The sequence below is a fragment of the Plectropomus leopardus genome, chromosome 13 (assembly GCF_026936395.1).
Source record: "Plectropomus leopardus strain MGB_pleo_1.0 chromosome 13, ASM2693639v1, whole genome shotgun sequence".
In the NCBI taxonomy this organism is placed as follows: domain Eukaryota; kingdom Metazoa; phylum Chordata; class Actinopteri; order Perciformes; family Serranidae; genus Plectropomus; species Plectropomus leopardus.
Genome location: NC_142188.1, coordinates 12,455,279 through 12,483,111, shown reverse-complemented (window position 1 = coordinate 12,483,111; position 27,833 = coordinate 12,455,279). Strand labels below are relative to the sequence as shown.

Sequence of the window (27,833 nt, the reverse complement as noted above, 5' to 3'; positions counted from 1 at the left end):
TGGGTGTATCTGCATCGTTGGGCCCATGGAACAAGCGCACTCCAGACTTTTCAAGCCGAGCAGCTAACTTCCAGTTTAGCTCAACTTGGTTATGGATGGAAGTGATTTAATAGTGCAGCTCCTCTAGACATTCGAAATGTTATCGGACTAAATGAATCAAATCCCAGTATTGGAGCAGGTCATTCCACAAGGGTTGTGACGCTCCAAAAAATTAATCCACTGATTTACCAGCGACTCTTTCACAATGTTAGTCAATGGGGAAAAAAGTCTTTTTGGGTCACATGGCATCACATGATGGAAGTTGTAATTCACAGAGTTTTCATGGTCATGCAATACCTGGAAAAAGTCATGGAATTTTGTTCTGTGAAATGATGTAAGTGTTACAGTAAACATCCGTGGATAACCTTCCACATAATGTCACATAAGGGCAAATTTATTTTCTGCTGTTGACATAACATCTTTCTAACGTGTAAATGTGAAGTTACCTCTATATTCTCTCTGCCAGCTAGCTGAAATTATATTTCAGAAGAGTTTGATTCTAAAATGTTTGGAAAATGCCCCAAAAATATTACTATAGGTCCTTGAAAAGTCATGAAAAAGTGTTTAAGTTTTGTCTCTGACAATGTGCGGGAACCCAGAACCCAGAATTGTAGTGTTTTGTTGCCGCAAAAATTAGCTTCAAAGCCTGATGGTGCTAAGTGAGTTAGCAATAGAGACACGCTTCCTTCTGCCAGTGATTCAGTTGTCTGGTGTAGTTCGGTAGAGAGAAAATAGTTCCTGTTGTTGAGTTTTTCAAATATATTTTTCTAGACTTTGACCACCACAAGCAGAGTGCCATCTAGTTCCATTATTATTTTGTAGAGAAGGCAGACAACTCTATGCCCAAACACTCGGCAACTCACACTAAAACAAACTAGATTGATGAATAGCACTACAGGTAAGCGGAAAAATATGTATTTTTTAATTATGGGGGAACTGTTACTTTAATCTTAGATGTTCTTCAATGTGATGCACTGTTCATGTCTTACAGATGTGCAGGAACCAAGTGAGAGGATTCCTGGGAAGAAGTGTTCAGAGGGCTAGAGAGCTCCAGTGTGAGGACTTCAGGGTCCAGTCTGCAACTATCTGCTTCAAACAAACGGTTTTCACGGGAGAGGAATCGACCCTTCTGACTTAACGCATGAGCATGAAAAACTCACTTCCTGTCAAAGAAAGGACCGGGAGGTTCTCACTTTCTGACTGTGGTGGACCATGGTGGACAATGAATTCTGCTTCCTGTTTTGTGTGAAACAATACGTGCCATCGGTCCACTGGTGTTGTGAGAGCTTTTTTTTTCTTTTTTTTGAGGAGCGTCGTTTGTTGTGAAAACGATAAAAAAGACTCCGTCACTGACAAAACCACACAGGTGCAACTGTGACCAAAGATGGCACAAGAGCTCAATCCACATGATGGGTGGAAAGAATGAAGTAGACACAATAACACAAAACAAATCTAATGGAACACTTCTGATCCAACTTCAACACTCGCCTTATAGTTTTTTCTTGAACCCATTGTCGTCAGGATGTAAATTGTTTGGGGATTTTTTTTCTTCCTTTTTAAAACTTAAACTAACACAAAAGCTTTTTTTCTGTATATAAATTTACAATGTGTAAAATTCTTAAAAAAGGGTAAGCTACTGGTCGAGAGCGCACTGAGGAGAGTAACCTTTTCAAGTGCTTTCAAACTTTATTGAAACGGTTCCACTTTTAAAGATTTGAGTGTAACTTCACAGGTTCTTGTATAATTAATTATTAGAGCAGGTATAATGTTTGTACATGAAAAACAAAAAAAAACACTGGTTTGATTTTAACAGAGGAATTTCCAGAAAATCAAATTTCAGTAATTCCCAAAGTGGGAATGGATCTAATCCTACAAAAAGCAGCCTTTCAGAGTACTCATATTTTCATGCATGCTGTTCACATTATTTTAAGTACAATTTTTACAAGTTTGCAAACAGTGTATTCAAATGACAAATAAAACCCTTTATCTGTGTACACATATATCCCTAACATTTGTCACCAATTTTATATTTTAAATCGACAAAGGATACCATTAAATCATTTATCATGTCGGGGTGAGGATGAAAAAATATAGCTTCTTGAGGGTGTGATGTCTTGTCTGTCTATGTAAAACCGGAGGGCAGCTTCTGCTATGAGAACGAAATAATCTGAATGTAAATGCTAGTAGGCTGGCTCGCTGTAAAATTATAACTGTATTGTGCGTATTGGCTATAAGGTGTAGGAGTCTCTGTACACTGTTAGACTGTTTGTAATCATTTTAGCAGTGTGTCAATTTGGTTTTCTAACGGCTGCTGTGGTATTAAGGAAAACTGGGGCATTTCATTTTGGATTTTTTGGTGAAGTATTTCCTTAATTTAAAATCCTACTCACATTAAGGACACATAAAGACATTATTTGATTGTAGCTCTAAATAGCATATTGTATGACAAAAACACTGGATGGTCAAAAACGATTATTTAAGCATTAAATAAATTGTGTTTAACTCTGAAACTGTGTGATCTTTTTAGGCTTGAGAGTCTGTATATGCAGTGTCAAATAGAATTGTTTTCACTAGCTCATTGGCAAAAAAATTTACTTTACATTACATTAGGAATTATCTTTGTATTGGTTTTCATTAGATGCCCATGTAGTTCAAGTGTGGTGTTCTACTGGTGCGATGGCTCAGTATGCTGATGTCTATGCTGTGGACATGAGAACTATGTAACTTTTTTTTGGGTGGGGAGGGGTTAAAGGAAGTCAGGTAGGGTGCTGTACCACATCCCCTTATACTACTGTGTCAATCAGGGGGTAGAGGATCCTTTGATATGGTTGAACTATCAATTTTGTCAATTTTGTTTGATATGTGTTTTCACCTGAGCAGATTTTTTGATGTACAATTCTTACTAACAGAGTGAAGCCATTGAAATGTAACTATTCTAGCACTTTGGTTATTCAAGGTCTTTTAGAGGCTATAGCAGCAATGATGCCACCACAAATGTTTCAGACGTCTTTAAAAAAAATCAACCTAAAAATAAAAAAAAAATAAAAATGCATTGATTTCGCAATACGATTGTTTCTGTCCTTGTCTTTGTCTCCTTGAACATTTTTTGTTATGTAAGTAATGTGCTTCTTATCCAAAAAAGTGTCCTTGAGCAGAAATCTCTAGGGCTGCTTGTTTGTGTGCATGGACGGCCTTTGGGGGCCAGACAACAAGAGCTCCCTGTGAGGATATTGCTGATTTCTGTTGAATAAGTAATTAACTGCATTATAGCTCAAGGACACTTTGATATGCGGACAGGAGGGGTTGGGGATTAAACCACCTACTCTGATTAATGGACAACCCGCTCTACCTCCTGAGCCACAGCCGCCCTCATATGCAGGATTTGTTAACATTTTATAGCCCACTTTAAATTGATATTTTATGCAGATTATAATAAGACAAATCTTTTGTTACTATGGTACTAGTTACTGAGAAAATATGAATAGTAGTGGTACTATATTGATCGTGGGTGTTTGTTCTTAGAGTTGGAACACAGAGAAAAGCGCTGCCACCTACTGATTATTTATTATATATAGCAAATCTTCCCACATCATCCTTATATGGCCATGGAGTCATATGCAAGTGTAAGCCAGGAATGAAAAATGTTGTTTTGTTTGCTTTTTTGGTGGTGGTGGTGGTGGGGGGGGGGTTAAGAAATCAGTGCCAAAACTAAATTAAAATTGTCTGAGTCAATTGGTTGAAAGACTGAACTTTGTCTAAAAAAAAAAAAATAACGGAAGCTTTTAGGCCCCTCTCACCCCTAAAAGGCACAATTTCTTTTTTTTTTTCTTTTCTTTTTTTTGTCCACTACTACACTAGGATTCATTTCTAAACGCAGCTAAAGCCAAGTGCACTGCAAAAATGGCCTGTCAAATTTAAGGCCAAACACCCTAGATTTAAGCATACTTGCACTTAAAAGAAGCAAATTTGGCTGCCAGTGCAGTAAGCAAATTTTGCTTGTTAAGATGTCTTAAAACCAGTAAAACTGCGTGACTCTCATTATAGCCCATAAAATCTTGAAATAAGATCAAAAGCACTAATTTCAAGCAATTTATTTAAGCCTAGTTGGACATACTAGTGCTTAAAATAAGGTTTCTATAGACCTGAAGTGGATGTTTCCAGACTTGTCTGCTGTATCTAGTTAAAAATAACTCAGAAAAAGACAAAGATGCTTAACAAAACCAGGCAAGTGATATTTACTTGAATTAAGTCAAATGATCTTTCCTAGTCAGCACTAGATAATCCATTTATACTTAAAACAAGACTAACTAGATTTTTTAATCTAAATATAAGATTATTACACTTGGTTAGATCGGCAGTTTTTGCAGTGTGAGTAGCTCTTTTTACAAAGAGATTGCACTATAGGGCCACTACAAAGTCCATTCTTTATGCCTCCTCCTCCTCCTGCATTTTTACACAGAATCAAACAATGGCAGCATGACTTAAGGTGTGTGCTGCTGCGTTCCAAAAGTTGAACTCTGTTCATCTCAGGGTGCGGCCGTTGCTCTTTGAAAAAAAAGGCGCATGGGAACCTATGAATGTTGCAACAGCAACATTGTGGCCAGTGAATGCGCCTGGGGTGCATCTTCATTGAATACAAAAGAATGGAGTGTGCAAAAGATGCAGCATGTATACAGATCCTTGTGCTGCACCAGTGCACCAGTGTAGACTACACTGTCATGTCTCTCACCAAAAAAAGGAAATTGGGGTTCCAAACAAAGAAAAAAAGCAATCTCACTTTGTAAAAAATAATAATAAAATAAAATAAATAAAACAAAAAGTAGGCCACAGGAGAAAGGCATTGATCAAGACAGGAGGGGCAGGGGGGCCATTGAGACTGCTTACACATGGGGCCCAGAATTTAGTGCAGCACCACTGGGAGCCTGTGCTTTGATTTAACACAAATGTATACTACTATTTAGGAGTATTCAGCATTTCATTTTTGACCTTCTCAAAGACAGCTGTACCAGACAGTCCATGATACAAACCATACTTACAAGACTATTACCATTCATTGCGGGTCAAAGTTGCCAGCTCTGCTCGGTTGATAAAGATGTGTCAAAGGTTCCAGTTTCATTTCTCAGGGTTGCATCGTGTGGTACTGGAGACATCCTGGTGGTGGCGCTACGTCGACACGCGTGAGCAAGGTCACACGGTGTACCATTATTCTGCTGTCTGCGCTCCTCAAACGCTGCAGCTGCCGTCCTCTTCCCTGCTCCACACTGTCGCACAGCCATGGCCGACAGCGCAAGCGAGAGCGACACTGACGGAGCTGGGAGCAGCTCGGCCACCCCGATGTCGTCCTCCGCTTCAAATTCGGGCAAACCGAGCATAGTCATTTCACAGTTTCGCTTGGAGGAGCTGACGAACCGCTTGGCCTCCTTACAACAAGAGAATAAAGTTCTTAAAATTGAGCTGGAGACGTTCAAACTCAAGTGCAAAGCCCTGCAGGAGGAGAATCGGGACCTCCGCAAAGCTAGCGTCACCATTGTGAGTAACGTTAGCTAGCTAACTAGCCACCTAGCTAGCTAGATGCTATCCTTATTATGTTGCGTTTGTCAGTAAGTTGGCTATCGCTGGTGTTGTTTATTTACTGCTAAATAGTCGATGTGAAACATTTAATGTGTTACGCAGCAGTGTTAGATCTATTTGATCACAACAGTCTGGTATTTTGCTAGCTCTACTAACATTAGCTAGTTGCTAACTTAGCCAGCAGGCTAACGTCTGATAGGCACAGCCAACGTTAGTTTGCTTTGTTTTGTTTTGCGTTGCTAATCTTGGCTAACGTTAGCCCAACGGGCACGTTAAAATGCGTTACAATTAATGTGGGCACCTCACGATGCAAGTTACGGGGTTTATGTACGGTGGCAACTCACTGCTAAACACTGTCACCACGTTATGCCCAACGAGGGTACGATAACTGGGTGGAAATAAATAGCCCAGCAGCAGCACTGGCATGGACCGATGCGTCATGGTTTCATGCTCGGTTAATCAGCCTCAGCTTCATAAAAATGTGTAACCGATCTGTTGGATAGACGGGAAGTATGTAGGCCAAACTTAGCGAGCTAGCTAAATGCCAGGCTCATATGTTGGCAAAGTCAGCCCCAGTGCAGCCTGTTCACCCTCTGTATGTGTGTGTGGGGCTTGACTAGTTGTTTTCTCTCTATTGTCCCCCTATTGTTCCCGAGCAACTGACAAAATCAACCAGCTTGCAAATAGAATTTAGCTTTGAGGACAGTGAAGAATTTGAGACTACAGCTAACAAGGACAGACGTATCACCACACTGTAATGCTAGCTGTTGTAGCTGTCCCAATACATTTCTTTAGTGCCTCCATGTTTCACTCTCCCCTTCACTGTCAGTCACCCATTACCGCAATACCTCTTGAGTCATTAGGGAAAATTCTGCTTCCTCTTTGGCTGGCAGGCATCCACTGCAGTATATTTTTTGTTGATTGGTGCGTATGTTTGCAGTATATGCATGATTGGATGTTGGTCAATTTAATCAGGATAAGATGTGGACATCCAACAATTTATGTGTGAGATTTACTTCACTTATGTTTGCCCCTGCCACTGTTTCTCATTTGTTTCTGTCCTGCAGCAAGCAAGAGCAGAGCAGGAGGAAGAATTTATCAGCAACACCTTGTTCAAGAAGATCCAGGCCCTCCAGAAGGAGAAGGAGACCTTGGCAGTCAACTATGAGAAAGAGGAGGAATTTCTCACCAATGAGCTGTCAAGGAAACTCATGCAAGTGAGTGAGAACTAAATATGAAAATAAACACTCTTAAAGCTTGGTATACACTGTGCGATAAATGAAAGATGACCAACCTGAACGAAACGTTGTAATATCTTTTGCTGTGGCTCTAAAACAGTGGTCCTATGTTGTACAGTAAGAGAGGTTCAAGAATAGCTGTTGTCACAGTGTTGCAAAAAAAGACAGCCGGGGATAAAATTCTGACAGTGTAAGAAATCTGGGATGACCGTCTCACTGTGTGACTGCTGTTACGACCTACGTCTACTAACCAACCGATAGAAATGCAGCATGAAATGACGCACTGCTAAGCATGACTCTGCTAAATGCAAACTTTAAACTCTCGTTGCAAAATTGTCATGCCGAGTTTTCTTTTCCCCAGCCACATTCTCGTCCTCCACCTCCTCCTCTTCTTCTGACTGTTTTCAACACACATAGATGCCACTATAGGAAGGGCTCACTTCATCTTTGTTTTCACTTTTCTCTTACCTCTACCGCGGCATAGATGGATGATGCACACTGAAAATGTTTTGTTCTTGCATATTGACGTCAGTTGACATACATCGTAGCTTGCAATTCAGTAGGCGTTGTCATCGTACAGTCTGCATACATCAAACTTTACATTGTATCCACTTTTCTTAGATCCTCATCGCACAGTGTAGCTTGCGTTAAACTTATAAGATTGCTAAAATCGCACAGTTTGTAGGAGGCTTAACACACTAGTTGGAGTTGTTTATAACATGAAGAATAACCTAAAATCAGTTTGAACTTTCACCCTCTCTTACTTTATGACTTATACAAATATGACTGTGGTACAGAGATATATTCTTAATCCTCAATTATGCAAAGCTTTGTCTGCACGATTGTCAAGTGTGTTCCGCTTGAGCTCGCTAGGTGGGTGTGTACACACACGATGTATGAGTGTGCAGCAGCTATTGCATTATCATCAACCGTATTGCTACTTGCCTGAAGCCTGGAAAGGCTCAAGATGACTTCACTGCGGCTGCTAGCTACTCTAAATGACTCTCAAATTACTCTTCTCTCGTCAGTCGGTTATTTGGTTCGGTCTGTTTTCCACATCTGATTTTCCCAACTGCAGAGCGCACAGCATGCACACACACACTCACGCTCTCACGCTTTCAATGGCTAGCTGTAGGCTGACTAATGGTTTGTTGATGTGTAAAGAAGTGGGAGTCTGGAAGGGACACATGCAAATGCCTGCACGGCCCCTGCTTAAGGTCATACAGATGGACTTGTTTGGGCTTTTGTTATCTTGCCTTCTCATTTAACATGAAACAGACCTGTGTTTCTCTGCCCCGTCACGTTGGTGCTGACAAATGGCTCGTAGTGGGTGTGTATATGTATATATACTGTACACATACTTGTGTTATAATCTTGGGATGAGAGGGGGAGAATTGAGCAAATGTGGTCATTTATTTTACCGAGTGACGTAAATGCTCCTGTGCAGAAGCACTTTTGTAAACAGTTTTGTCTGACCTGCGTTTTCCCCACCATTACTTTTGATGATGGACTTTTTATTTTCGTCTAAAGTTAAGTAGTCATATGAAGTAAGTGCCTCAGCAGGTATTTAAATCAATACCCCCCTTTCAACACATTTTATAACCTATACACTGTCAACTTGATGTACAATGCAATTTGCATCCCCCTTTCTGATATCTTCTAATGTGCCAGTATAGGCTTTTCTTTTTAGAGAGGAAGCTGATCAAATGTTTCAAAGTATTTTCCCCTAATGGATGCGACAATAAAGGGAAGACCTTCACACAATTACTGTAATGTACATTTTGTACACGCACGCACGCACGCACACACACACACACACACACTGCCCCTGTTCTAATATTGCTTACAAACAGCATCTGCATGAAGGACAGAAGAACCCAAGTGGGATGAAATATCTCTGCAAGGTGTCCGTAGCCTGAAAAAGAACAGATATATTTTCCCACAGATTTTGTTATAGTTGCTGCTCACGGCACAGTACATTGGGGTGGAGGCCTGTTATACTGTAGCTGGTAGTTGTTTTGGCTAAATGGAGGCACATTATGAAAACAATTCCAAAATTGTTGGTGAGTTAATTGGATGAAAAATGGCTGCACTGGGTGTGGCAAAACTTGCAGGCCTGATCTTTGAGCCAGGATACTACAGAGCGCTCTCTGTATGAATGCAGTCATTGTAAGTTAAAACAAACTGCCTTGTTTTGAGGTGTTCTAGTTGTTTCTGTTAGCAGCATAATGGAAATGGTTATTTTTCCATCTCCAGCATTTTCCAATGAATGAATTTACATCCCTTTCCCTGTAATGAGTAATCGCTTATATAATTCATCAAGCAGCCGTCCCATTTTGAATCAGTACTGAGCCGCACCCTTTGTATTGGTGAGCTGCCAAAGGTGGTTACTTTGGTTGCCAAATCATTATTTTACGCTGTTTATCCCTCCGGGAAGTTTAACCATGATTGGTAGAATTGTAACATAGGCTTCCTGTTTTGTTATGTGATGATCTGACACCCGTGTGTTTGGGCACTGTGGTCATCGAATACTTTTTGTGTGACTCATCGCAAGTCTTCTTGTGCTTTTTCCCCTCTCCCTTCTTTCTCATCTCTCTTGTTCCATCCACCTCCTCTTCTCTGTTGTGCACTGTCTTCCCCCTTTTCCATCCCAGCTCCAGCATGAGAAGGCCGAGTTGGAGCAGCACTTGGAGCAGGAGCAGGAGTTCCAGGTTAACAAGCTAATGAAAAAGATCAAAAAGATGGAGAATGAAACCATCTCAAAGCAGCTCACCCTGGAACAGGTATGCTTATTGTCGTAGAGAAGACTTTCAAAGCATGCAGTGTTGAACAACATGTCTGTAAACTTGTGCTGACGTAGTCTGAGATGCCCACATTTCACCATCCTTAATTCTTCCCACTGAATGTTTGCTGGAAAGAACATTTTGGTTTGTGGCTGAGTTAAACCTGTTTGTGCAGAAGCCATAATTTTTCCATACTTGGATGACAGGATTTTTTTGGAGATGTGCATGCATGCATTCATTGTTGTTGCTCACTCATGAATATCTCAGAGTGATGCTTGTGTAATTTTGCCCTCCGAGGTGTAATTAAATGAATGTCAACCAAAAAAGGACTTAATTTCACCACAAAAACACTAACAAGCAGCTTATTTTGCTTTAGAATAGCTGTATATCAGTTTGAATCTTTATTGACTGTTCTGCGTTGTCGTTTTGCCAACACTGTGGCTGTATCACATGCCCGTGCAGAGACTGTACCTCTGTAAAAGAGAAGCTTATCTGGACAGAGACCTTGGTTTTGCAGTACAGTATATTTGTGTGCAGTCCTGTGAATTCCTTTCAGCGTCAAGGTTTTTCTGTCTCTAAACGTCACTCTCTGCTTTCTTTTTATTCTCCAGTTGAGGCGGGAGAAGATCGACCTTGAGAACACATTAGAGCAGGAACAAGAAGCCCTGGTCAACAGACTGTGGAAACGCATGGACAAACTGGAGGCTGAGAAAAGGTGGGGAACGATCATATTATGTGTTAACCGTTTGAGAATCTAGAAACAATGGACGTTTTAAAATCTGCCTGGAGTCAAAGCTTGTTTTCAGCAGCATCTCGTGTCTTTCATCTTTCAGTAGGGGATCATCTGTTGATAAACTGATCTATAAAATGGCTGATGTTTCAGCACTGGTTATAAATAAGAATTTTAACGTGACGAATATTGAAACTTCTTACATAACACGTACTTTCTTAATGTTTGTATTACTTATTTTGTGGGCTTTGATATAAAACGGAGCATAAAATGTAGCAAACGTTGATATTGCCCTTTTATTCACATTGTGAAACAATAGCTGCTTTTACAAACGTTGTGCTACAGGGCAGCGAGTCCCTTCTTTATACCCACCTTGCAATTTTACTCATAACCAAACAACGGCGGCATCATTCCACTCCAGTGTGTGATGATACACAGCATCCCGGCAATCAAAATAAGCATGACGAGCATGACTTGTAACACAACAGCATCGGGCTTTAGCTTGACATATAATATATGTGTTGGCAGAACTTTCTAAAAAACAACAAAGGTACAACTTGTCAATCACGATCATTTACCTTCACTGTAATATGGTGGCTGATCTCATCCTCTGCTCGGAGGATAAGGAGCTCCCACATCTCATTGTTTTCCAAATTTGTGGACATTTACGCCCACTGTTCTTGTTTGAATTAGTCGGTAATTACCAAAAGCTGCTTTATTTAATCTCCCGCGGTGTGGTTGCCAATATAATATGTAATCCAAACATCATACCCATGTTCACGTCATTCCGGCTTTATGGCTTACACAGACCTTGTTACAGCGTTGTTACTGCGTCCGTTACCAGTTCAGAGGCGAGACCACTCTGTCCTCCTTTCCGCCACTGGACGTTACATACAGAATGGCGAGGCGGCAATACACCCGCACATTTACAGGCACACAAAAAGTGCATGCCCTCCAACTATTAAACAAGTGACTCAGCTTCACTTATGATGCAGAGTAAAATCACTAATGACTGACTAACAGTAGCTTTTAGATTTTTTGATTACACATTTTCAGGGTAATGTTTTATAAAAGAGTACATTACAATAAGCTGAATAATTACCTCCTAACGGGTCTGATTATGTGATTTGTCATTTATTTCAAATCAGAGCCACTTTCAATCTCTTTGATGCATCAGATGTGGAAAGGTTGAAAAGATTTTTCATTTTTGAGAATTAAGTATTTTATATTATCCAATAGGCTTTTATCAAGTCTTACTAAGAAGCTAGAGGATCTTAAATTGATATTTATCTTGAAAAGCTTTTCTTCATGCCCATCATATCTGTTAATGAAGTGTAATTCGTGCTTTTTTTTTTGTTTTCTAAATTAGAATCCTTCAGGAGAAGTTGGACCAGCCTGTATCAGCTCCTCCATCCCCAAGAGATGTTTCCATGGAGATAGACTCACCAGAGAACATGATGCGGCATATCCGTTTCCTGAAGAATGAGGTGGAGAGGCTCAAGAAGAGCCTCCGCACCACCGAGCTGCAGCGTAAGTGGCCTCTCAACTTGTCACATGATCCAAGGGAGTGTTGGCTCTGAAGGGGCAGATGTCCTCGAGTGTTGATTCAGGATGTGATCGTTAAAACTGATCTTCTGATAAGCTGCAGCGGGGTCAGTTCACCCTACACCATGGCATGGGTTGGTTTCAATAGACCGAAAAGAACAGGATACGTTCTGGCCTTGTCTGACATAGTTTACGTCCTTATTCACTGGTCACATTACATTTGAAGACACTTCAGGGTATATGAGGAAGTGGAGCTGCACAGTGGTTAACAGCAAACTTTGAAGAAAGTCAGTGTTGGTCTTAAACTACCATTTCCCCCTTTTTTTCCTTTTAAAAGGGGTACCCAGTACACCAGAGCATCTCAGCCGAGGCCAAAGGGGTTTATTTATTTAGTTAAAAGTCCATCTATTGATTATGCAACATGAAGATAGACTGTTACTAACATAGCAAGCTAGACCCCCAGTCCATCTGCACAAAGTTGTGACCCAGAAACCAGAGACACAGATAATGTGCCTTACCAGCTCTTGTGTGCTCTATATATATTCCATACATTAATACTGCATGGAAATGCAAGCAGGTACCATTTTAAGAAGTGTCCTTGATGCAGTCAAGGACGCCTTTGAGGACTGGTGTGAAATGTTAGCTTGTTGGTGCATTCAAGAGCACTCCAACATCTGAGACTTTAATAAGAGCTGCCCTCTGAAATGCTAAAAGCTCCCATATTTAAATAAATAAAATACTTGGACCATTACGACCTCCAAATATTCTCTGTGATTTAATGGCCAGTCATAGAATTTTCAGGAAAAGTAGATTTTCATACTTTTTTAAAAATCAAAAGATTCTGCCAGAAAGTTCTGAAATTAATTTAGAAATAATTTGAATGTTTTTTTAGATGTCAGCCATGTTGTTCAGACAAGGGAATTACTGAATGGCAAGAAAATCGGTTCAGAAACACATCTGGTTTCTGGTGATGTTATAACTTGGTTTATGATTTTAGGGAGCATCAGTGAAATTTAATTGACCAGAAACAGGTCACAAAATTATCCAGCAATTAAAATAACAAGTGATCAGCATTGCTTTCTGATTTATTTTATTTTATTTTTTCGTGCTGATTGTGTTTTTTGTTGATCACGGCAGGCAGCTATGAACAGCCTTTACAAATGTGCAGCCTCCTTACCTCTTGGCAGTTATGTTTAATTTGGTCTCTGCAAGCTTGTAAACACAATGTACATAACCACATACACAATAACGGCAAACATCTCCTTCCAGTATCTGTCTTCGTGTCACTGACCTTCTTTAATAAACTCTCACCCTTACTGTAATGTAGTTACTGTAGAGTCACCGCATTATCAGCAGGGTTTGCACATTGAAATGTGTTCGACTGATGCACACAGGGCATGCTGGAAAAAACAGCTGAAGCATCTTGCAGAACAACTGGAAAATCAGCAAAAGTTAAGACGTTTCTGCTATAGTGTGTTGCTGTAGAGTGTTGATTCAGCTTGATTTATCTTAGAGAAATAAATTAGTGGAGATCAGTCTGGACACATCCCTGGGTGTGTCTCCCAGTATTATTTTGTCTTTGCAATCTTCTAGCCACTAGAGGGAGCTCTCACTCCAACCTTTAATACATGTTCTGAGAAGGTGAGTGAAGTATTCAGGCAGTATTGCCACTAAAAATTTTAGAACATCGCTGATAATATAATCCACTCTTTGTAGAGATCAACATTGACCCCCCCCCACTGTCCTTTTTTGAACAGAATTTTGAAAGAAAATGGTCTTTGCATGGGATTACATTTTATAGGTACAGTTCTTTGATAAAGGCCTTATTATTTATTATAAATAAATTATTAATGCAGTTGTTGTTCATGTTGATATGCAGTGGCCAGGATGTGCTCTTGACAATACCTTAGCTGATGTAATCTGTTCTGTGCGTCCCCTCCCAGACACAGAGAAGCGTGCCCAGTACATCGAGGAGGAGCGACACATGAGGGAGGAGAACATCCGACTGCAGAGAAAGCTTCAGAGAGAAATGGAGCGCAGGGAGGCGCTGTGCAGACAACTGTCAGAGAGTGAATCCAGTCTGGAGATGGACGATGAGAGGTACAGGATGGGGCATATGATTGGACACACAGGGATGCAAAATCACATGTCAAATCAAGTAAATGACATGGGTTGTAAACTGGAGAGGCATTTTTCTCCACTTGTCACATGCTGCTGATTGGATGAAAAGTGCTTGAACTTGCAAGAAAAAAAGATAAAGCAACACTAGAGGAAAAGATGAAGGAGACAGCTTAGCACACAGCAAATGCTCCTCCAATTTTGATTCAGACCGTAGCTGCCAAGTTTGCTTCAGACACCAGTGCTGATACCGGCAGACATCAAAATAATTAGCAGTGGCCTCAGTTTCATTTTGCCAGATTTGTGTGACCATGATGTAACTGAAAAGACGCCAAACTATCAGGACCACTTAATCTAAAAGACTGCCTTCTTTCTATGAGCGAACATAGCTGGACCCCTATCTTTGATCCCTGTTTTCTACTGGCAGCGATTACCTTATCAGCTCAGGCACCCAAGTGGTACCCAGATGGTTCCCCAGTCCACTGTGAAGTAAAGGCAGGACTGTGAGTTTGTTATGATGGCTTTAAGGCTTAACAGACAATCACAAAACCACTCAAACACTGCTCCTTGTCCCTGAGTTTGAGATCATCTAACAGGGCTCAGTGTAGTAAACATCTCTTCGTTATCTTTTTATATTGGCTATTGCACTGACTTTATTGCTTTATTTTCCCAGTGTGCTTTTTATATCAGTCGATAAAGATTTTACATCATTTGCACCCTTGTTTTTTTAAGTGCCTTGTAATTTTGTAGCTTTTAAAAGGTGCCATACTATTTAATATAATACACAAAAGACATTCTGTCTTGCTTACTTGCCATAATTTAATTATTTAAAAAAAAATTATCATAAAGTATCAATAGAGGGGCGTTTGGCAGCTCAGTGGCTCGAGCAGGCGCCCCGTATAAAGAGGTTGTGTCTTCGCTGCAACGGCCACAGGTTCAATTCCGGCCTCGACCTTTGCTGCAAGTCTTTCCTATACATTAAAGGCATAAAAGCCCCCAAAAATAATCTTGATAAAGCATCAATAGAATCATTTTAAAGAAATCATATTTGAGTATATTTACATTAACTTTCTAAAGGTGTGTTCTTTTTTTCCTCAAGACTTAAATCAGCTTGCAACTTTTTTGTGTTGTCACTTTCAGCAGTGGTATGAGTGTAAAACATAAATAATCACTTTGGCAGCTGGATAATGGCAATATTATAATACTGTAGTAATACTGCGCTATAGACAAGCCAACCACCACATCACTGTGTTCATGTTTTTTCTGTATTTCATGGGAGCACTGTGTATTTACACTATGCCACAAATGCCAAGAGTGCGAGGAAACACAGTGTCTATTCTGCTGCACACTTGCCGTTTTTCTGGTCATCAAAAGTTGAAAAATATTCACACTACAGCCGCTCGTCACTTTTTACCCAGCCATCAAATCACAGTGGAGGAGGAGCGGGATAAATACCACAAAGACCAACTGTCATAGCTGAACAACAGCAACAGTGGAAGAGAAATTAAAACTAAACCCACACAGACGTGGGCATGTCTGTCATCTCCCTCTGCATTCTTCAGCCTTCCCTTCATCCGGAGCATGTACTCTACCTTGTGCCGACAGTTTTGATTTTGTGCTGTTACTGTATCATAGCAACCAGATGCAACTGAAGCATCTCAACTGGAAAAATGCTGCTACCCTAATTGCATCTTGTTGCCCCTTTGTATTCTTAATCTGTTTTAAAACGGTGTCGTCGGTTTTTAAAATCCAACAATAATAGCCAACAATAAATCTTACTTACAATAAAATAAAATCAGGATAAATAAAGAAATGCGCAAAAATGAAACACTCATGTTTAAGAGAATAAATGAATTTATCTAAACTAAGGCTGTAAATCACAAGTTTCATTACGATACATTTATATAATGATTCTTTGGACACAATTCAATTTTTGATACCACACAGTCTGTAACGATATTTTGATTCAGTTCGGGGGCCTTTGATCAACATGAGACAATATCAGTAACTTGTTTGCTGGCCATTATCTGGCTGGTGCTGCACTGCTAGCACAGTTTAAATGTTTAGGAAGAAGGCAATAAATGGTCAGAAAAATGTGTCGTGGATACTTCAAAAATAAAGCCACATCTTGACAATAGGCATCAGTTTTGTCACTTTGCATCAGTGATGTTGGGTTGTTAATTGCATCAATATATCGATCCACCCACCCCTAATGTTTTTTTTTACTAACTAACTCTGTGAAGTGTGAAAGTTGGTTGCTTTTTGCACTTAAAATCTGCAAAATATAAAATGTATATAAACACATAAAATGTCCATCTCATCCTCTCAGGTACTTCAACGAGATGTCTGCACAGGGCTTGCGAGCGAGGACTGTGTCCAGCCCCATCCCCTACACCCCCTCCCCCAGCTCCAGCCGACCCATATCTCCTGGTAGGTGCATCCAAGGTGGCCACTGTCCAGGAACTTAAGCAGTCAACAAGTTATATTGCATTAAAGAAAATGGCCAACATGACAATAAAAAACTCCTTTGATATGATTTATCTGCTTAACATTGAAATCTATCATATCTAGTAACAAATCTGGCACAAACATCCATTGACAAGTTAAAGTCTTCTAAAGGTCAGTGAAACCATAAATAAATCCCATTGTAAATGGCAGTGATTTAAAAAATGTTTTCCCTCATTCTCCGCACAATCTAATCCAATACTTGCTTTCTTCCACGATATGCCTGAAAGCATCCGCAACCCTTGTTTTTTTTGGAAGTCAGAGAATCATAAAATCATGCTTGCACAACAAAGGCTTGCCTGCCAAATTCATTTTTCTGATTACGATTCGTGAAAGAAAGCGATTGTGAATAACAATTCAGTATTGAACTGCTGAATTTTTTTAGCACAAAACCAAATAACAAAAAAGGCTTATCAGTTTGTTTTTGAGTCACTTGAAAAAAAAAAAAGATTCAGAAGGAATAATATTACTGCTGGTGTTTATATTTCACTACAGTTAAAAATTAATTGTTTGAAGTTATTAGCAAAATGGTGCTAAAGTGGGTTAGTATTAAGTCATTGTGTGAGAATAAGAATATATCAGGAAAGTAAAAACGTTTGGCATTTCTTGTAAACCAAAACTCAAATCTTTTCTGCTTTACTAGTATTAAAGTTGACATTCTACCCCAAAATCAAAAATACGTATTTTTCCTCTTACCTTTAGTGCTTTTTATCAGTCTTGATTGTTTAGGTGTGAGTTGGGGCGTACTGGAGATGTCGGCCACAGAGATGCTTTCTCTCGAATAAAATGGAGCTTGTGACACTAGGCTTGTGGTGCTCAAAGCACCAAAAAATACATTATAAATTGTCTCTTTCCAGAAATCATGACCCAGTAACTACAGACATTTAGGCTGTGATCTGATGTCACGCTGAACCACAACATGATCGAGCTGACCTGGAATGTCTTGTTTGTCCTCTGCATTAAGACTCTGATATTCAAGGAAATGGTGCACAAAACACCACAAACTACATTGCAAAAACTGAACAGCAATATTTTTTTCCAGAAATCATAAACTTTTTTCTCTCTACCTAAATATCCCGCCAACCGTATCACTGCGCAGAGTTAACTGTACATCAAATCATGCACGAGAGGCTCGTCCTTATGACAGATGTGAACATTAACCGTGTTCTCCACGACTGAGCTGCACGTGGAGACAAGGTGTCTGCTAAGAACATCTTGGAGTCGTGTGCTTTCAACATGAAGTCAACTGTGAAGGATGAAAAGATCAAAATCGGTGAGGACGACAAGCATGACTTGTTTGTTGTGTTCATCGTGATATTGGATCACAGCCTAAATGTTTGCAGTAACTCTGTCATGATTTCTGGAAAGAGACATTGCTGCTAAGTCTTTCAAATGTCTCTTTTTAATTAATTTATTTATTAGCATTTCGAGCTCCACAGGCCGAGTGCCATCAAGTTCTATTATATTTGAGCAAAGGCAGACATTTCTACTGCTGATATCTTCAGCACTCTGAAACCCACACCAAAATGATCTTGACTGATAAAAAGCAGTACAATTAAGAAGAAAAATGTGTATTTTTGATTTTGGGGTGAACTATCCTTTTAAGCTTAATCCTAGATGTCCATGAATACCAGAGTCTTAATGCAGAGGGCAAACGGGACATTCAAGGTTGGCTTTTTTATGTTTGGTGTGATTCAGTAGGATATCAGATCACAGTCTAAATGTTTGCACAGTGATAAGACAGCGCTCTGGCACGTGAGCGCTGTGGTTTTCCTGTTCTGTCAGCAAGGTGCAAATTGCATTCACTTGTCAGTACAGGTCTTGAGTAATCCTAGAACTGGTGTTAAGTTGTGAAACAGCAGCACTTCATCATCAACAACCAGAGCTGAATTTATCGTTTAATGTAATGGCGTGAAACAAAAGCATGTGCAGTTTTGCAACTTAATCTTTATGTTTGTCTTCCTGTCCCTGTCACAGGTCTCTCATATGGCAGCCACACAGTTGGCTTCACTCCTCCAGCTACACTGTCCAGAGCTGCCATCTCCCACTACAACACCCCCGCCCTGCACGTCCACGGAAGCTCCTCTCACGCAGTAGCGGTAAGTAACATCCACACACACATCCGAAAGCAGACGTCTGGAAAATCGTGAGTGCTGAAAGGATCTCAGGGGGGTTCGCTTTAAAGTTTTACTCAGATTTGTTGTAGTTGTCTGGAGTTTGCAACCCAGGGACTCAACCATTTAGTTCAGTGAGTTTGGAAATCCAATTAAGTTTCTAATTGCTTCATTAAGTAATCAGTATGAATCATTTTTACATTAAAAAAATATGCATATTGCAGAATAGCTCCCGTTTTACTAGGAATGTAAAGCAAAAAGCTTACTAGAAATACATATAATGATAACAAGTTATATTTAATCACAAAGAAGGAAAGTTAAGCTCTTAGCCCGTGCCAATATTATCTTTGCACCACATTTACTGAGTGACTTGTTACTAGACTGGGCGGTATGACCTAAAATTTGTATCACAGTATTTTCAAAGATTTTTTTTTTTTACAATATATTACAGTGTTTTTCTCCCCTTTTATAAGGATTTATAGTGGCATATTCCACTGTCAGGAGTTCACACATTATTCTCTGAAACCATGATTCGATTCAACTTTTGATTTTAAGATCACAACAGGATTTGATTTTTTGATTTAAACTTTTTTTTAATTAAAAACTGAATTGCCATTGTTGGACTGTCAAGTGTTGAATTGTAAGGATCAACAGAACAGCGAGAGTTTTGAGTTATTAATTATGTTATAAAGTTAACCCTTAGCGAGAAGGGTTTAAAGTTGATAGGGGTCCCCTCTCAAGTCACTGTTCAGTTTGCCACCACCGTGGCTCTCTCTCAGTGGTCACTATCATACAGTGTGCTCTGTCTTGTAGCGTCGCAGCAAGTGTTCCAGCCACACGTCGGTCGGTATGACGGTATATGAAATATATCACACTGCTATACTGGATGAACCAGTACACTGCCCAGCATTTCATGTGACACCATTGGTTTATCTTATGTTCGTAAAATGAACTCAAACTTGGCACGCAGTGTTGATGATTTCAAAATAAACAAGTACATTCCAACAGAGCACATGCACTGCATTTTTTTATGTTTTTTTTCTGCACTTCAGCACTGTTGATTTGAAATAAAACTATGACTTTGAGGTTAAACGCTACCTTTAAGCTGTAACGTAAAGGTGTTTACATCCACATCAGATGGACTCTGTACATGTTACTGTCCTTTTTATGTATATCAATAAACAGTACAAAAGGGTTAGGAGTCCCATATCGTTCCCCCAGTATAGGTGTGAACATTCACAGATATTATACCTGCTAAAGGAAACTGGCTCAGACATCACACAGATGTTGTAACATCACACAATATAGTGCACACTTACGTAATTGCCATTGATACTCGCAGAACATACCATAGCTCCATAAATGTCTCAAAGTTCAATCGGCTGTGCATTTATCTTTTCAATAACATGCGATAACTAAATCACGCCTTATCTGTGTCACGTATATTTCTTTATTAGATGATCTTTTATACTTTTATTAAGATTTTACACCAGGCTTATCATCCCTTAAAGCCTGTTTTCTAGTCAATGAATGTGTTTTTCTATTTCAGTTTCACTGACACCTACATCAACTGTGTCAAATAAGGTCGTCTGTGTGACCTGAATTATGTGTGTGTAGTTATTCCTGTTTTGTCTTCTCCTACTGATATTAATTGTCAACATATTGCTGTTAGTTTAGATGGTTTTAGGAAAAAATCTTATCAAGATTCGTTTGATTTCAAGACTTTCTAAACTTAGAAACCAGAAAGCTCTGACCATAGAAATAGAAGAGTAGAGCAGGCATTTAAGTGTTCACTGTACAAAAAAATTGTTGGTTGTTATAGTGACTACATTTATCAGTGGGGCCTTAAAGCGTGTCCCACTCACCAGTTTGAGAAATGGCCTACTATTACACCTGTTATCATAATGTAGCAGAAAAGTACAACTGTACACCATCTCTATTTTACCAAATTGTGACTGATGTGAGCTTAATGCCTTGTTAACTCATCATAAAACACACTTCACTCAAGCTCAACAAAAACAAAACAAAAACTCACCAAAACTGCCAGTCTTGTTTGTCTTGTAGTTAGTTCACAGTTTCAGCAGTCACCAACTCTGGTTTGGTTGAAATAAACCAAACCAGAGTTAGATGTGAGGCAGACTGTGGAGGCAGCTACAGTACATCATGTTTCAATACAGAAGAAAATAAAGGCAACAAATGAAACAGGGAGATAACTGTTACTGTAATACTGCAAAAGTAACAGAGTGATTATTTGAAAACATAATTTTTCTACTCCACTGCTGCTTTGGCTGTTACTGCAAATACCTCACCTCAGTGATGACCTGCTGTAAGCCAATAAAATTAATTAGTTCAGAAGTGCAAAGAAAGTGTCGATATGGGAGGAACTTTTACTTTGTACAACCTCATGAAGCTATTTTTATTTATTATTTTTTTAATTTAAATTTTCACCTTATAAAACTTTATAAAAAAAGTTGCTGGGATGTTGTTGTATTTGATATTGAATGTTTCAGTTTTGATTAAACATTTGCTAAAAGCATTTGTACAAAGTTTCAGGTTGGAGTTTGTTACAAATTCGGCTTCATATATTGGTTATCGGTCTCATTAACTATTAATAATCTGTATCGGTATCAGCCCTGAAAAACTAATATCGGTCGACGCCTAATTCAGACCATCCTGCTGCGTTAATTTGAATGGGAATGCCCATTCTACTTTCATTCTATTCCTGTGGTTCTGACTGAATTATTTAAGGCGAAATGCTGCTGAAGATGAGAGTGAATGTGTTACTGGGTTTGGTTTTGGATTAACATTTCTGGGTGCCCTCCTCTTAAAGTATATGCAACATGGTTACAGCATAATATAAAGCCATAATACATATCCAAAATTTAAGCCAATCAAATGTCCTCTGAAGACATAGTTACAACCTGTATTTCCAAGCGGTCATGATCATGCACTGTGGCAAAGAGGCTATCGGATGTAAGTTGTGGTCAGTTGCTCGCCAGATGATGATCAGAGCTTCTTCAAGGCAATTTTTGTTCTTAAACACAAGTCCTGCACTGATGAAATTCAGCCACCTTGTTTGCTCAGTAGTGACTCTCAGTAAACACAAAGGAGAGGATACTCAACTGTCACTGCAGTTCAGCTTGATGAGTGGATGAACCCAAACATTGTCTGCAGTGTACAGCTGATGTACCAGTTGTTTTGGATTATTTTGTTCTTGGTTCACATACCTGGTACTCTGTTTTGGAATAATAACACTTCTAGGAACTGGTGCTGTCAGAGGGGTTTCTGTTGGTTTTCAGCCAGTTTGAAGACGTGATTAAATATGAGTGTAGAAGACGTGTGCTCTTTGGCACAACTCTTCTGTACCTGCTGTGCCAGCGCTATCAGGTTATAAAATCGCTGAATCACTCATTCTGATAGAAACACAGACAGTCTGGTACTGTTAGATCACTGTGACCTGACTATTAACTGAAAGTGACTCCTCTGACTACTTCCTTGACCTAATGTAGTAGGACCTTTGGACTGTTTTAGCATAAATTACTTTCTTATATATTTTATTCATTCACATCTTATTAAAATGTTATCAATTGTGAAATTTTAGGAATATACTGATACCAATTTTTAAGACAGCAATGTGGCCAGTAGCAGATACGGATGTTTTGTAGTTTTTTTTTCTGTTCTTGTTGATAATTATTCCCATGTTTGTACTTGGGAAACAATAAATCTTTCAGCACTTCAATACTCTATCTTTGAATATTCACTAAGTCAATCATACAAATGTATAAAACAACCTTTAATATATATTTCTTTCACATTAAAACATGTTTTGTTGTCTGTTTTTTAACTGCTTCAACAGTCTCTTTGCTATATGTGATATACCATAATTCTTCTCAATTTTTTATTGCTGCAAAACAACTATTTATTCAAAATTCCCATCATGGTAACTTTATAATTTACCTTTGCCTAATACTCAGTTTTACTAAATGGAGCTTTAAAGCATCCCAATGTTATTCAGTGCAACTTCCCTTATCAGTTCCAGCCACCAGCTGCTAACAGCAAACATTAACTAGCACTTTCCCTGCAGATTTCAACATGGTTTTGTTCCTCCTGTTGTATCATTATGGGTGAATAAATAGGGTGCGTCTCCTAACCGTCTGTAGTCTTTTTGTCCCAAAGGCACTACGAAGGATCTCTGTTCATCTCAGATAACTTTTTAATTCTGCCCAGGACAAGGGGACTCGTTGTTCTCGAGCCCTACTTTTTATCCCGTGCAAAACTAAGGTGACATAACAGAAAATAGATCGGTAACTGCAACAGGCGAATGTCATCTTATATGCCAATAAGTGGATGGCAGTAATCAAGGCGAATATACTGGACAATAAATTGGTGCGTCCTTAATGTTTGTTTTTTATTACATTAAGATATGTGACCTATTAGGAACTGGCTTGCTGTCATAATGTGGGCACATTTTGGAGATCAGGTTTGAGGCAAGACCAGATTGAGTTGACCACCTCACAACAAGTTTAAAACATGATGGTATATTAATCTTCAAACAGCTGAAGGAATGTATTTTCTGATTAAATAATTACGATTAATGCTTTAATCCAAGGGTGTCATACCCGTTTTAGTTTGGGGGCCACATACAGCCCAATTTGATGTTAAGTAAAACCATTAGATATTTTACGGTTTGACAGACTTACAGTGTGAGTGTAGTTTGAGTTGTCCTGAACTCAGATATTTTAGTCATTGTCAGGAATTGTGGAGGAGGGATTTAAAAAAAATTTTTTTTTATTATTTAGTCATTTCAAGATAAAAATGTGGGACTTTTACTTTTAAAAAGTAAAAGTCTTTTTAAAATCTGTCAGGCTCTAGTATTAATGACCTCTTTGAAATTTCACGCTTTGTAAAGCCACCCAGAGGGCTGGATTGGACCCTTCGGGCCGTATTTTTGACACCCCTGCTTTAATCCCTTTAAATGCCGCCTATTCATTCCATACTTAAAACTTTCTTCCCACTGATCTGTGCTGTTATATAGGCCTACCCACATCTCTTTTTTCCTCTCACTCTGGTATTTAACATCCACTCCTTTTCTCTTGATGCATGTGGATGGTACAGACCACATCTTACCCATCACCCCTCAGCCCACCCAGGAGAAAAACGAGGAAATAACTCCATCTGGGAGATCAAAAACTCAGACAGATTAATTTTTCTCTAAAACCCTTTTTTCTTTTCTCTTTTCATTCCTCTTACTGGAATTACAGCTGTCAGGTCATGACCAATAACTCAGTGAGGGAACTATGACTAAGACAAGTACAGTAACCTCCCCACTCATCATCTTATTTTCCTTTATTGGTTTGTAACCCTGCAAACACTGAACAGAAATAACTGCTATAACCACCTCTGTTTTATACTCTATGACAAACTTAAAAAAACATCTCCTTTTATGCAGATACATCAAGAAGGTATGTTTGAATGACAAACTGCTTAAAAGTTGAACAAGATGAAACTTATTTATTCATTTATTTTCTCTCTCTCAAACAGAGGCCCTCACCAAGAAGAAGCGCCAGCCCCGACAAATTCAAACGTCCAACGCCCCCACCCTCCCCCAACACGCACTCAGGGGCCCAGCAGGCTCAGCCTCCGCTACCCCCACCAGCTCAGCCCATGGTCCAGTCCATGTCCTCCCCGGCAGCTATGTCGCAGCACGCAGCAGCAGCACAGCAGCCTCCCTCCCAGCCTTAACGCAACACACAGTCTCTGTCTTTGCGCCTGAGCGCGCCCACTGAATGCCACGACGCTACCGCAACAGCAGCTTCCATCATTACCAGCTCTGGAAGTTAAGTTTCGTACTCTTTACCAACTCCACAAAAGAAGCAGCTTCAAAAGTTTTAGAGGGGAAAGACGGCGGCTCACCCTCGGTGAAGCTAGCCGTTTGCCAAATCCACACGTGGCGTTGCTTAACTACTCTTAAAAAGGAATGGATGGACTGAAAAATAATCGCTTCTGGGATTTGTAGGCCAATTATCTGTTCCACATTCTGTCTTGTACATGATGTTTTTTTTCTTTGCTTGGGACTTTAGCTGGTTGGAATTGATGTTGTGGCGCTTCTAAGATAGCACAAACAGCACATAAAGTATGTTTCTTGGTGGTGTTTTCAAATAGGTTGGATGTTTGGATCTATGGATGGATGTATGGCTAGAGAAATGGACGAGCTCATAGTTGGATGTGGTCGATTCTTTTCATGCCTATAATATGACACTCGATTGCAGTAATGTACTCCACTCTGGCTCACCCCACCCCCCCTTTGTCTCTGCAGCAGTGTCAACAAGTCACCGTGACCCCAGGCTTAACACAGCTTCAAATAAGTCAACCAAAGGTGTCATAGAAGACTGCTTTGAGTCTCTCCATTATAGGGCATTGATCAAATCGAGCTCGCGCCACAGTTATTTTAGTTTCTGAAAGCATTCAAGGCTCTGCTGCTCTTCAGTTATAACGAAAAGGAAAAAAAGCATCAAGGAGGATGGACACTGGTACATAAACCACAGATAAATGTCGCCTTTTGAGGTGTTTAAAAATGTAGTCTGAGGTGTTACAACTTAGTCATGTACTCAGTCTCTTCTCTGCTCTTCTCTCTCTCTCTGGTGTATTTCTGAAAGCTTCTATCATCCTTGTGGATATTCCTCATCAGAAAAAGGAAAAAAAACATAATGCTCTTTACACTAAATATACATACTGCTAAAACATTCTAAATGAATGGTACTGTTGAACTAAATTTCTATGTATGATTAAAGCTCTTGAGATGATGACTTCTGTTTTTAAATTGTCAGTTTTATGGATTTGCTTTTCATTTTTAAAGTGAGAAAATTGTAAAAACTTGATAAGCAAGCTTTGTAGACTTCAGAACTGTTGCTAATAACAGTCTATTGTTCATGATAATTTTTCCCCAGACAGTAGACGGATATTTCATGCACGCTCTGAATCTAATCTAATCCTACCAGGTGCACAGGTTCTGAATTGGATTGATCTTTTTGTGTCTTTTTGTCCCACCAAACCCATACAGCAGCTGACGGAAAACGTTTGTTCCTTAAATAAATCTGCACCATCAAAGCTCAAGCACGAAGCATAATGGGAAAACCATGCGTTTCTCATATTGAATTGATGTCTCCTGCTTCTCTGCCCGTCAGCACTGGTAAGATCTAATGCTTTATTGTCATCTTACCACCATGGTTTATGACCTTGTAATGTATGACTGAAATTATAGATAATATTTGCTAACAGTTTTATGGTTCCTTAAGGATGAGTACATTTTACCTCAGGTGATCCCCTGACTTTTCCTCTAGTATTACCATCAGGTAAACATTTTAGAATCGGAGTAAAAAGTTTAAAACATTGATTAGATTGCCATGAAGCTGGTTCAGACATTCATGCACCCCAGAGGATGAAGTGTAATAACTTGTCCATCTAAAGCACCAGCATCAGAACAAAAGTTGTCAAAAACTTTAAGCCTAATGACATTCCCATTTGCCTCAGCTTTTCTTTTGTTTACTACTAAGTATGTTTGCTTGCTGATTTTTCAAAACAAAAAGAATATAGCATATTTTGTGGGTGCTCAACACCAGCATGTTGGCCTAGTTTACATGTTTATGTGACCATTAAACCTAAAGAACTGCTGTGCAGAACAGCTTTGTAGACTTGGTATTGTATTACATACCAATGTGTTTTGAACAGGTGAGCAGCGAGTGACGGGTTTAAAGCTGCAGCCAGAGTCCTTTGTTGTTGTAAACTGGAGCTCGAAAAAAACTTTCAATGAATAAATGGCTATAGCTAATAATAATAATTTTCTTTAAAAGTGGAACCAAACAACATCAAACTGAAGGAAAACTACAAGAGCTAGTGCAATTTTCAGCTTCTCAAGGTGGGAAATGTTTTTTATGTGTAGTGCAGAAAAACTCAGATGAAACTGTTTGGATAGACTTTTAAAAGAGGAAGCTTTTCAGTTTCTGTTTGGTTAGTATGTAATGCTCCAATTTTTACAAACACAACTTGCTCCATATGAGTCATATCATGTAAAATTTGTTTCATACTTGGATTCTGTATTAATAACATATTGATGTGAATTTTACTCTGCATTTTTCAGGCCAAGATAACAAGCTCACTACCGTCTTTTGCCAGAGACGAGTGTTTAAGTGACTGGCCTATCAAGACAGACAACTACAATATATTATCAGTTCTCTTTTGATGTTAATCTGTTGTAACACAACTGCATCATGTGATAAGCCTCTTACACACAGCATCTCAATTGACTCTTGATTCTGTGCCAGTATGCAACTCCCATTTCCTTGTTGACATGGTTTTAACCGGTTCTAACTGGCTGAGGACCGGAGAAGTGTTTTCCATGTATCAATCATTCCCGGATCATTTAACATGGTAAACCTTTGTAAGGTGTGTGCAATAACCTGTGGTGGGAGGAGAACAGGGCAAAGATGACAGCCTACGCAGCACATTAGGACTCCATTAGGTCTCTACAGGTAACTGTAGCTCATTCACACAAACGCACCAGAATCAAAATATACACCCCATGACATGAGAATATCTTTGTCCAAAGACTTGCTGAGTGTTCTGATACAACTGAAGTGTAGTCTTGTGTTTTTCTACCATGTCACAGTGCACTCTCTTGCTGCTGAAGCCAGCAACCTGAACTAATCCAAGCAGGAATCTGGACTGGAGGCTCAGGGCAGCCATGCTGGATGCTAAACTGGCCTCTGACCTCTGCAGCTTTATGGAGCTGGATGGCCGAAAGCAGGAGACATTTATCCAGACTGCAGGTGGGCTCTGTGTGTTTACACCTGCCAAGACTTGTACGGAAAAGAACAGCAGGCTGCTTCTTCTCAGGTGTCAGTTAAGTGCTGGAGAAAAGGAAAAGATACGTAAAATGTCAGAGTATCAGGTCATCTTATGTAAAACTGCTGGGAATTTGTGCGTATTTGTGTTTACTAATGGGCTGTGGATGAGTAATGGGAACAATGCGGCTTGGGCAGAAGCATTGATAAATATGTTTTGATTGGAGTCTGTTATTAATTACAAGATTTTTGTCCATTTGCTCATTGAGTGATCATATTTATAATACTTTTTGAGATGTAACATAAACACATAAAGAGAGACCAAAACCTTGTTTCAGGGCAAATATTAA

General features: G+C 39.4%; 2 protein-coding genes across 30 annotated transcripts in view; both read left to right on the top strand.

The window, feature by feature from the left end:
* LOC121955007 (ankyrin-3-like) overlaps positions 1-3,103 on the top strand; it is a 161,614-nt gene extending 158,511 nt beyond the window's left edge. For all 29 annotated transcript variants that reach the window (XM_088086433.1, XM_088086437.1, XM_088086439.1 and 26 more), the window contains one exon: positions 1,031-3,103. The gene's annotated coding sequence lies outside the window, so the exon portion shown is untranslated. The remainder of the gene's footprint in view (positions 1-1,030) is intronic.
* Positions 3,104-5,193: 2,090 nt separating this feature from the next.
* LOC121954260 (coiled-coil domain-containing protein 6-like) lies at positions 5,194-25,449 on the top strand. The gene is made up of 9 exons (XM_042501631.2): positions 5,194-5,568; positions 6,678-6,827; positions 9,503-9,631; positions 10,243-10,346; positions 11,731-11,891; positions 13,850-14,006; positions 16,354-16,454; positions 18,507-18,628; positions 24,185-25,449. Exons 1-9 carry the CDS (start codon positions 5,314-5,316, stop codon positions 24,383-24,385), a joined length of 1,380 nt encoding a protein of 459 aa, XP_042357565.1. The 5' UTR covers positions 5,194-5,313; the 3' UTR covers positions 24,386-25,449.
* Positions 25,450-27,833: the final 2,384 nt, after the last annotated feature.